At 43.8% G+C, this 12,473-nt stretch overlaps 1 protein-coding gene across 2 annotated transcripts in view; it reads right to left on the bottom strand.

Annotated features, from left to right (window-relative positions):
• The window catches only part of LOC310772275 (copine-8), a gene marked incomplete at both ends in the record, with an annotated part of 185,612 nt that overhangs the window by 47,223 nt on the left and 125,916 nt on the right, over positions 1-12,473 (bottom strand). The window contains 2 exons of one of the 2 annotated variants that reach the window (XM_083632037.1): positions 4,785-4,838; positions 9,540-9,606. In XM_083632037.1, coding sequence (XP_083488163.1) covers positions 4,785-4,838; positions 9,540-9,606 — 121 coding nt within the window. Of the gene's footprint in view, positions 1-4,784; positions 4,839-9,530; positions 9,607-12,473 lie in introns of both variants that reach the window. The other variant, XM_083632036.1, reaches the window with a different exon arrangement.

Consider the following 12,473-nt stretch of genomic DNA (forward strand, 5'->3'; position numbering starts at 1 on the left):
AAACTCTTATTTTTTATGATCAATTGTTTTTAGCTTTATAGATCATATATAATAAAACAAGGACAGTCAGAACACTTCTGATAATATAGAAACATAGACATTACACCTGCCATGAAATACACCGTACATTACTTCTTCAACTAGGTGAAGGTGTGCAATATTCAAGATACAGTAAATATGGTCACCACAGTATCAAAAATAAGAATAAAACAAAATTATTAGTGAAGGCAAGATTAAAACTCTTAATAAACCCATAAAACTCTTAATAAAGAGTATGAATGAAGCACCCCAGTCTGGCTCTGTATAAAAGGTCCCCCCACTTGAACTAGACGGCAGGCGTTTTTACTTTTTAGTAAAATTGTTAAAATTTAGCGTGCTTGGGTGAGGTGTGCTGAAATTCACCCCCACGCCTCATGCAAGACCGCGGGTGTGCAATTACCTCCGCCCGAGAGGGTAGCATGGACAGGCAAGCCAGTCTCACGCGCATCAAGTTAATCTCCATTCCTCTTTTAGGTCTGCGAGTGGGTTAGGTTCTCCCCGCCCCTTGTGTGGTTCTGTGGGTCTAGCGTTGACAGGTATGCTACCCCGGCACCGCGTCCCGGGCTAAGCCCCAGGGATGGCGGTGTACAGGGACAGCAGGCTCGGTTCAGGGAGCACGGTGGCTCAGTGGTAGAGCTGTCGCCTCGCAGTCAGAAGGTCCTGAGTTCGATTCTCGCCTGGGACACTGCGGGCGCTGTGGTTGTGTTCCCCCCCATATCTTCAGTGCCTACTGCCCAGGTGGGGTATCTCGTCGTAAGGGCCTTTCTGTCTGTGTGGAGTTTGCATCTTCTCCCCGTGCTCCCCCAGGGGGGTTCCTCCGTATATACCCCCCCCCCCATTAAAAACATGCAGAAGATCAGATCGTCATCGTCATCCGACCAGTGACGACAACATCCGAATTCGGTCCCCGGGCGCTGTACGAGAAAGCGACCACTGCTCCTGGCCTGCCCCCCGGAGGAAAGGACAAAGCCAGGATGGGTTAAATGCAGAGGACAAATTTCACCGGCCACCGTCAGCATGTGTGTGTTTGTGGCCCTCCGTGCATGTGTTGATGTGTAACCGTGTGACAATAAAAGACGGGCTTGTCCGTCTGAAATCGTGTTTTTTTTCTTTTTTTTTCCGTGTCCCCTTACACCCTAAATTCTGGTGTAGGGATTCATATTACGTTAAATATGTTAGGCGCAATGACGCTGGTTAACATCTATTGGATCGGAATATGGCAGACTGCTTTTCCTGATACCCTGTGTTAGGCTATGTTGTCCTGTTAGGCTATGTGTGATACCCTCTCTGTCCTCCGGGACGGTGGTGGAGACCAAAGGTTTCCACTCACCCAGGCCAAGGAGAGGTTTTGCTCTTTCCCGGCCTCTGGGTTACGGCCCCTCCGGTTGAACGGCGGAGCGCTGATCCTCTCCTTGGGGAGAGGCAGCAACTTTATGCAATTACATCTATGAGCCGTCCTTCAGTCTGAAGACGGGCCTGTTCAAAGTTGATTTGTGTCCTACCACGACGAAGGGGGTGTTTTCACCACTGGCACAGCCGGGCCAATCAGGTGAGGGGATCAGCACAGCATTGGGTGCAGCGCTATGCAAATTAGAACCCTGACCTGATTTGAACTGAAGCAGGAGTCCCCTGCTTCTCCTGTGTCGCCCCTCATTACTTAGCCATGTGTGCATGACAGCGCGATGGCAGTATTTCTCCAGGCTGCTGAGAACAACCTCAGCCCACCGGGCAGAGCCTGGGAGGCAATTCCGGTATCCACCATTGAGCCTTAGGTGGGAAAACTGCCACCCATGGTTATACATTCCATCCTGCCGTCTCCCTCTCCCTTCAGGGAATGTTCGAGGTGATAATCAGATTAAGCCCCTTATGCGTTATACCCCTGGTTAATTGAGCTGATGTGGACCACGGTGATAATGTGTCACAGTGAGATCAAGCTTCGCCCTTATCCAATAAGCAAAGCCTAAGAGAAGGTTGATGCTGAAATGAAATAAAATAAAATATTTAAAAGTAATCTATGAATGTCTTCTCTCTTACCTTGAGGCTCAATGCTTCACAGCACGTAAAGAAAACTGTTCAGAACCGAGCTGCTGGCTGTGCCCTCCTTATATTGAGGGCACTGGGCTCAGGCAGGGGGTGTGGCCATAATCAGCGCCAATGAAAGTCTTCAGTATCACTCACACGGGAGGGATTCACATCCAATAAGCGAAGCCTAAAGTGCCTTTTAAACATGTTATCTGGATCATGTCCTGCTAGAGAGAACAGGATATTTTCAGGTTTTGCCTTTCTAAACATGAGGGGTCTTTGTTAAGAAACAACTGGATATGAGCCGTTTTTTCTGCCAGTGGGCGGCGGGGGGGGGGGGGGCGGCGCGGTAGCATCTATCAAAAACAAGAAATGTGATAGGAAACAGCTTTAGCGAATTTGTAACCAAACAAAAACAAATCAAGTCATATCTGACTTGTTTTAAATTTATTTCTCCCCACAAAAGTTTGATAGCCTATCAGTCAGTCAGCTCCTATCCTCTCCACAGTGTGGATGCACAGTCTGCCTGCCTGACAAATCTGGAGACTTCAAAAAACATGTTTTAACGGAGTCCATTGACAACGAGGGGTGGCAATGTGCCAAAAATGCCTTTGTTAAGCTACATAAAGCCGCGCAGTCAAAATAGTGGTCGGACTGTCGTCAATCACTGTGGGTGATTTATTTTATGACATTCAAGTCATATCTGACTAGTTTGAAATGTATTTCTCCCCACAAAACTTTGATAGCCTATCAGTCAGAGTCAGTGAGCTCCTATCCACTCCGCAGTGTGGGCGCACAGTAGCGTCAGGGACAATGAAAATTAATTTGGGGATGGAGCCATACGATAGCCTAAACACGCTCTGCTCGTTATGAACAGCGTTAAAAATGACATGCCACACACACACGCACACTAAACAGACATGCGGGCACTGGCAGAGAGACAAACAGGCAGATAGAGCGGCACGCATTGCGCTAAAAGTGTCAGAATGTCGGCTGCTCTTTGTGATAGTTGTTTCATTTGCTTCAGTCATCCTGCTGCCTCGTATTCTCAGGAGCGCGTTTCTGCTCCACTTTTCACTTTCCTTCCCCGCTGCCTCTCTGCAGTCAAGCCAGCCCTCACCTCGGAAAGCATATTGCAGCACTTGAGGAAACCGTGAGTTTGCTCGTTGATATAAGCGATTGCCCGAACGATTCATTAATTAATAAACTAGCGAACGTGAAGTGAGTCACGAAGAGCCACACCCACCCACTCAGACATATGCGGATCATATCGTTCCACTGTTTAACATGACCAGCGCTTGCGTGGAAGCGGATCTTATACCGGTGGTCGAGGTAGATAAGATACGGAGTCTCGGGAGTGCGCGTAGGCCGGCTAATTGTTGTTTAACATGCAGGCCAACCGGCTAGGTGCAGGTTATAATACGGATTCCACTGCATGTTAAGAAGTGGCTTAAGAGAGGCCCTCGCTGAATTCATAAAACTAGAGATTACTTTTAAATCTTTTGTTTAATGGACATAGGGCCCTATCTTCACAAAACGGTAATTTAGCGTTTAACGCTGCACGCGATGCAAATTGGGGGCGTGCACAAGCGCTGTTATAATTGCAGGCCTACTGGACATAGGCGTGCCACATGACAAAGCAGGCGTTTCAGTGCAAAAATGTGGGGATAGATGGCATTATCCTATCGTCAGCAGCGCGCAATTACTTTGCGCTAAGAGCTTTGAAAAGCACCTCTTAGGCGCTAAAATACTCCTGCGCTTGAGCGCACCATAATCTCCGCGCTGTGCAGCGCAGAAATGTCATTACGCACGGACGTGCCACGCCAGGACATCAAATTCTGCTGCTAAAATTGGGTAACCAGCAAATTATTCAGTGAGGCAATCAACTATAATTCACTGAGAAACTTGCACATGCACGGCGCAAACAGGATTTGGGCGGTGTTAACCACCAGAATTATTCACAGGTGTGGCCTGCCAATGCCTGGGTGTTACATCAATCAGATTCCCGTCTTGCAGGCCCTGTAATACAGTTTGCGTGCGGCATGCTGTAATTCTCCCCATGCATAATTTGGATAGGTGTAGGCCTATTGACTGTATATATTATCCCTATGTCATAACGACACCATCGCATCATATACAGTACCTGTTAAAAACATCTGTGTTTTGATGCAATTCGGGTTATTTTGTTGACTGTGGTGGGACAATAGAAACGTGTTTGCAGCGGGTAAACAGCGAAGACAAAAGAAAAGATTGGAGGATTCAATTAAAACGCGGTGAAACACTGAGATGCCGACAGAGAGAGATGCAGAGAGCTTGTGACAGATCGGCTATGATGCCAACGACCCTCCGGGTTATAGCAGGTGAAGGTGAATAGCCTATTTCAAGTAGGCTACAATGTACAAGTTTTCTCAATGAATTTACCATAACCCCTCCTTGCGATGTGGGGCTGTTTTAACTTAAAAACAGGGAGGTCACATCTACCCAAACAATAATATAATTTTTAAACTGTTATGTTTCTGTATAAATCATTACAATATGCTCCCGTGAGGTGGGGATGCGTTTAGCTGCTGCCGGGCGGGGGTGCAAAACTCGGCATAACACCTGGAAGGCGGACTGAAATCTTCCCTGCCTTAAGGCACGCGCAAACAGGTGCGCAAGCGCAAATAGGGGATATCGCCTGTACCAAGATAGGGCCGATTGCCTCATAAATGCAGTTCACTCACCGTTCCAGAGTTGAGGTATTTTTTCTTCTTCCCTTTCTTCTTTGCATTTATCACCTAAGAACAACAAAACAACTGGATTAATGAATTCATGCATGCATTCATTCATTCATTCATTCATCTATTCTGTTTTGTATTCATCATCAAATGGATGCCACAGTGTATTCACATGTGGCAAGTAAGTACAATAGGTGCACTCAAGTAGCCCAATACAGCCTTATGGCACAAGTGAATCGCATTGGCATTCAACAAACATGATAACAAGTTGCTAATCTGCGTTAAGTGGCCGCTATTAACTCATTGAGTGCCAATGACGACTTTAGTCGTCAATTGCTTTAGTGACGTAGAGTGCCAAAGACGACTAAAGTCGTCAATTGCGTTTTTTTGACGGTGGGACGTGGATCTAAGCCTCTTACATCGCCTCTTACAATATGGGAGCTATTGAATGTGTGTAACCTATTTTACAGAACCCTTAGGTGGCGACAGTGCTCTCCAGATTACAGAAAGGCGATGAAAAAACAAAGAAGAAGTCGTTGGGGAAACGGAAATCGCATCGCATCCGTATGCATCGATATGCTGAAGCATAACGTTAGCTGTGCCTGCAGCAGCCAATCTGCTCCCACAATTGAGCTCCTCCGTGTCCGCTGCGACAGCCCATCCGCATGATCAGCCGTGGAGTTGTTATTATTCTCAACTGGAAGCATAGGAGCCGGTGACAAACACACGCGGAACGCTGTAAAAAAGCTGGATGTCGCGCACCCTTCACTGTGCACAGCAAACTCAGCAGAGAGCCACCAGAGACACTCCCATACGGAGGAGGAGTGTGCAGTTGAGGGGTGGGAGGGGGCACGCAGAGCAGCACACAACACTGACCCAGACAGACCCAGACAGCAGGACAGGATTGGCAAACGCAAGCCAGAATATCCGATGCCCACCAGCAGCAAATCAAGACCAGCAAGAAGCTGCAACCAGCAGCGCACGCAGGGGCCAGCGTTGCTGGTTGCAGCTAAAAAATATTATTCTGCCAAACAAAATTCCCTGGCCTTCAATGTTTTATTGAAGGAAATTACTTTTGAGGTGTGACTACATTAGAAAATATTAGCTTCAGAGTCAGTGATGTGCTTGAAATGTTTAATTTCACAAAAGGCTCATTATCTCAGCTTCTAGAAAAAAATGGCTGTTTTTGGTTAAATCAAGCTATCTTCTCCGGCTCATAACTAAAGAACGGAAAATGGGATCAATAAACTTTTTTTTGCAGATGATAGAAGAGAGTCTCATCGTTCTTTGTGCGTGTTCAGTGTTTACATAGTAATATCACACAATATTCTGTGGGCCTCGAGAAATCACTGAAAACGCTCTGAAACTCTGGCACTGGGAGCGTCCGTTCTCCAAAAGTGGCTGGCACTCAATGAGTTAATGTCGCATATAATAATGAATCACTCCCGGATCAACTCACATGCATTTGGTGGATGGATCCCTTCAATATCCAATGCAAAACCATATGAGGCAATGAGGCAAAAGCAGTCAAATAGCTAGTCATTCTGCATACAATAGATATTTCTGATACCAAGGCACACGTGAATAATACAGAGACGAGTGGAAGACTCAATTACATCAAAGACAACAACACGCTAAAATTTGATGTTTGATGACAGTTGTCAAGTCAGCCAGAATGGAACGTAAAATTCCCTTTACAACTTTCAAAATAAAAGTGCCATTACAACTTTTTTGTGTGTGTGATCCAAAATACTATAATACATTGTAATAATAATAAGTACCAAAGAGGAAATAAAGAAAAGATTTGCATAGAAACCTGTTTTAAATTAACACAATGTTGTGACTTCAAAAAGTCAATTTTAACCCACAGTGAGTCATGCAGTAATACATTGGCGCTTTTATTACTCCGCCGACGATAGTCAGGCTGGAGGCATCCGTCCGTCCGATGTTTGTTAACGCAATATCTCAGGAATGCCTTGATGGAATTTCTTCGAATTTGCCTCAAACGTCCAGTTGGACTCAAGGATGAACTGATTAGATTTTGGTGGTCAAAAGTCAAAGTTCAAGGTCACTGTGACCTCACGAACGCCATTCCCAAGTTCGTTAACGCGATATCTCAGGAACGCCTTGATGAAATTTCTTCCAATTTGCCGCAAACGTCGACTTGTATGCAAGGATGAACTGATTACATTTTGGTGATCAAAGGTCAAAGGTCAAGGTCACTGTGACCTCCTGAACGCCATTTTCAAGCTTAAAATAATTGTCATGTGGGGACCCAACCCGAAACATGTCATCAAGTCCTGGAACCACCAACTCATTTTGGATCAAAAAACACTGCATCGGGGGCCTATTAAATCAGACTTTTATGGGATAATTAAACTGTGCCTAGGTTAAACGGACAGAGAGGACCTCGGGGAAACAACATACAATCTGTGCAGGATTTATGTGCCGGTTCCCCTTGGCTCACATTGGAATAAGTACAAACAAGGACACATTTGCCTTTGAAGGTGAGGCACAATAATTGAAAATGTGGTTGTAACATGCAAACACATTCACACCCAGCACCCACACCCACAGCATCATAAATGACAACACAACCTCTCTGAAAAACGTTGCAAGCAAGTTGAGGAAAATCCTGGGCCAGAAACTCAGAGCTGATAACGAAATGAGAGAGCCAGCATAGCTAAAAATTACTTTGTGTGTGTATGTGTGTGTGTTTGCCTGTGTGTGCAGCCATGAGTTATTAGGCAAACATCAGCTATTTAAAATGTTTTGCTGTCCTCTCTGTGTGGTGCTCTGTTAATCACGAATTGTGTGTGTGTGTGTGTGTGTGTGTGTGTGTGTGTGTGTGTGTGTGTGTGTGTGTGCGTGTGCGTGCAGGCACACAACTCTTCACAGCTGTAATGTAATCTTGGTTCCTAGTTTTGATTTAATTAATTTCTTGACTGAATTTAAAGATTATGGTTGGTGTTCAATTTGATTAGGTACGATTGGGAATTACTCTCTCGATGATCAGGATGATCTTGATAATCAGGAATGAACTTTTTGAGCAACTTTAAAAATATTCAAGATCTGGAATTTGTTGAATTATTTTCCCACAGCCAGGCAAAAAGCATTTCCTTTCAGGACTCAATGAGGTATTACATTATTATTCCAATTAGGCTGATTTGTTATGCCATGCGTGCTACAGGCACTATGGCTTGCGCACCGGTTTGCGCGTCTCTTATGCTATCTTCTTCCCTGCCTCTTCAGCAGGGACGATAGCAGTCCCCCTCACACAAGTGCCAATTTGCGTTCCAGGTGTTATGCCGAGTTTTGCACCATCGTCGCCAAATTCATCCACACCTCACGGGAGTATATAGTAATGATTTATACAGAAACGTAACCGTTTAAAAATTATATAATTGTCTGGGTAGACATGACCTCCCTGTTTTTAAGTTAAAACAGCCCCAAAATATGGTGGGGATGCAATTCTCGGCGGGGGTGCGTAACTCGGCACAGCACCGGTCGCAGGTGCAAATTGGAGGCGTGCCAAGTCATCTGTGCATGGCACAAACGGGATTTGGGCAGTCTTAACCACCAAAATTATTCACGGGTGTGGCCTGGCAATGCCTGGGCGTTGCATCAATCAAACCAATCAGATTGCGGTCTCGCATTCCCCTTAATACAGTTTGCGCGAGGCATGCAATATGCTGTAATTCTCCCCATGCGTAATTTGGATAGGCTTATCTCACAACAACACCATCACATTATATACCTGTTAAAACATGATTTGATGCAATTCGGGTTCTTTTGTTGACTGGAAAATAGAAATGTGTTTGCAACGCGGAAACAGAGACATTTGATTGCCAATAATATTGCAGATCATCAGGCCTTGCAAAGACCTTCCTGCAAGGCACTGTAGGAGGCAGGAAACGGGGGAGACAAAAGAAAAGATGAGAGGATAACATCCAAGAGTGGACTCAATTAAAACTTGGTGAAACAGTGAGAGCTGCGGAGGACAGAGAGATGGAGAGAGCTTGTCGACAGATCGTCTGTGGTGCCCCAAAGACGCTCCAGGTTATGGGTGAAGGTGAAGGTGAATATTGCAAAGTAGGCTACGATGTCCAGGTTTTCTCAATTAATTTGCCATTAATCCCTCTTTGCGACGTGATAAACGTTTCTCAGTGAATTAGAGTTGATTGCATCACTGAATTATCTGCCATTATCCAATTTTAGCAGCAAAATTTCATGTCCTGGCGTTTGGCACGTCCGTGCGTAATGACCTATCCAAAAGGAATTCCCCTGCACTGCGCTGCACAGGGTGGAGAATACTAGAGTGCCAAGCGCAGCGGGGTATTTTTGCGCTAAGAGCTGCGTATTTAAAATTTATGCAAAGAATTTGTGGCATTCTGACGATAGCAGAAAGCAAGTATTTTGCGGGGACACGACATGGTTTGGCATGCATGGGGCACGCCTACCCCATGCACGCCCAATTATAACGGCCGTAGCGGTAATAGCACGGCAGGGAGAATACAAATGCGCTTGTGCATGCCCCCAATTTGCATTGCGTGCGGCGTTAAATAAGCGCAAAACAAGCACAAATGCAAAATTACTGCTTTTGCGATGATAGGGCCCAAAGCAATAAAGGAAAAAGAAAAACGATTACAAATTATAATGTGCAAAATATAAAATCCTTTAAAGTGACATCTCTCTCTCTCTCACACACACACACACACACACACACATGGTGACACACATACACACACTGACCTCATAGACGTTGAACTGGCTCTGCCCTCTGGACAGTTCTCTGTAGCTGGTGCTGAATTCCCCAATGAAGTCATGACTAGAGAGAGAGAGAGAGAGAGAGAGAGACAGAGAGAGAGAGGGAGAGAGAGAGAGAGAGAGAGAGAAACTCGCCAGGTAAAAACTCACAGCACAAGACAAGTTTTGTCTTGTAACATCAACTTGTCTTGTGTTGTGAGTTGACCCACTTCACCTCCCAGTAAAACATATGTGACTTTTTTTGAGTCAAGATGAAATCATGTGTAGTTAGTAACTTTGAAGGTAAAGCCACAGTGGGGAAAGAGTGTTTGAAAGAATGTATCATCAGATGGATGGAAACTGAGAGTAAACTGATGTTGGGGCCTGTATTAACTGAAACTGAGTGAGCTGATTAGGGTTGCCAAGTCCTTGAATTGGAAATAAGGGACGGTGGTGGTCCGAGGGAGGGGGGGTATAATCCTTCACAAGTAGAACAGGTCTTACACCTGCTCAGTAGTGGACTTAAAGATATAACAACCTACCACATAACTGCAATGGCTTCAGCTTCAACCATTTTCCCCATTATTATTATTAACACAAGCAAGCTCACAATCCTTTGTTCAGTTTTTGAATATTTGTGCAATAGGAATAATAAGCGTGTAACACATTATCATTCAAGAATTTTATTTTGGCATTACAAAACAAAGTTTCTCATTCTTTAGAATAAAACAGTGGTATCTTAACTCATTGAGTGCCAGCCACTTTTGGAGAACGGAAGCTCCCAGTGCCAGAGTTTCAGAGCGTTTTCAGTTATTTCTCGAGGCCCACAGAATATTGTGTGATATTACTATGTAAACACCGAACACGCACAAAGAACGAGGAGACTCTCTTCTATCATCTGCAAAAAAAAGTTTATTGATACCATTTTCCGTTCTTTAGTTATGAGCCGGAGAAGATAGGCTGTTTTGAGCAAAAAGACAGGTTTCAAATTATAAGCTGAGATATTCAGCCTTTTGTGAAATGAAGCATTTCAAGCACATTCACTGACTCTAGCTAATATTTTCTGATGTAGTGACGTGGTGTACAGTGGTAGACGGATCAATAAGCGTGCCTTACCGCAAGCTGTGTAATGACGCGCCGCGGCATTAAAACTAATTAAAACTAATCGAGGTGTAGTTGCACCGTTGACCACCAGGTGTCATCTGTGAGCATCCTTGAGAGCATCGCGACTGAGAGAAATACTACAGGCGATTAGGCCTGACTGAAGTTTGATAGGTTGTTTGTTTTATTCCTATGTTTATTATAGTAACATTTTTATTTGTCTTATATGGCTATTATTAGGAGGGGGGGGTTGATTAAATTTTATGAAGTCGTTGCGGTGCTGTTTGGCTTTCCGGCCCGGCACCGCTGCGAATGCATTCACAAACATACCAGCAATATTGAAAGGCACAAAGCAACGTTAACGTTTCATACAGAATAGATCCTGACCAACAACGTATGTTTTGAATTTAATATCTGGCATAAAACGGGGAGAATTGATCATTTAACTGTGTGTTACTACTACTACTACTGTGTGTGTGTGTGTGTGCGCAGCGTGGCGGTTCTCGTCGGGGAGCAGCAGCACGTCCGCCCGCCTGACTGAGAGAAATACTACAGGCGATTAGGCCTGACTGAAGTTCGATACATGCTTAATTCGTTTATTTAAGATAATTGCATAATTCGTTTTGTAGTCTATTTATTACTGGTTAATGTAGAACGGAATAGAAAGAAACACACGCGGGCAGCCAGCAATGGATGGACTTCATGGAAACAGGTGGGTTGAATGAATTCACTTTGCAACTTTGTCCAAGCTTGTATTCCTGAAGGTGAACGCAAAACTAGGCGTAGCAGTCTGTAAAGAAAGACTGTTATTTATTTTTATTTATTTTATCGTGGATCATATAATCCACACAGCACAAATCACCTCCCTCCCGACAGCAGACACACACACACACAGGCCTTTTCTCATCGTCAAATAGATTTGTTTTCCGACCAGGCCTATTTTAACAATTTCGTTGCCTATTTGAAGACATTCGTTGCAAATATATAGTAGTTGTCCTGGCATTTAATTTGTTAAGTTATTTTAAACTTAATTTAGCGTGTTTATGAGTTCGATATAGGCTAATATTTTTATTTTTTTACCAACCCGACACTGCCGACAGCCGACGACACACATGCACAACTTCTGTAGCCATTAAAATAAAGTGTTTAATTAAGCTTTGTATGTTAGCTAGGTATTATATTTTGAAATCCAAATTAAGTTTAATATGCATTTGTTTAGATTTGTTTTTCCTCAGCTGAAGTCATAGGCTAGTTTTCCGACCAGGCCTATAGACATTTTCGTTGGCTATAAAGATTTTAATTGCAATATTGTATAGTTGTCATTCCGTTTAATTTATTAAGTTACTTTACACTTAATTTGGCATATTTATTTTTGTTTTACAGGCTATTGTTTTAAATGTTTAAGTGATGACGATAAATATATTTTTACCAACCAACAGCCATCCTTCCTTTAAATGGTCTCATGCAATATACAGTATTATTGTGTTACTGTATATTTATCCCATTATTAATACCTTTATTGACTTTATTGAATAGCTACTAAAATACTTTATTCTGTATAGTGTTTGGCTATTTTTATATTGACATTTTCTCCGTTTCTGTGTGAGTGAGAAATGGAGCTGAGAGGCCCTGAGCGGCCGGCGACAGACTCTTTGTTCCTTGATACTGTAGCCTATGTGTGGCGGGAGAATGACACAATACGGCCAGTATATACTGTAGGCTACAAGATGCACACACACACACACAGTCACAATGCAAACACGTTTATTGTCAGAAAATGTTGAAATTTCCATTTTCAAATTGCAATGTGAATAAATTGGAATAACACGTCAAAAAAACAATATGGCC

The sequence above is a fragment of the Poromitra crassiceps genome, assembly GCF_964638095.1.
Source record: "Poromitra crassiceps genome assembly, chromosome: 2".
In the NCBI taxonomy this organism is placed as follows: Eukaryota; Metazoa; Chordata; class Actinopteri; order Beryciformes; family Melamphaidae; genus Poromitra; species Poromitra crassiceps.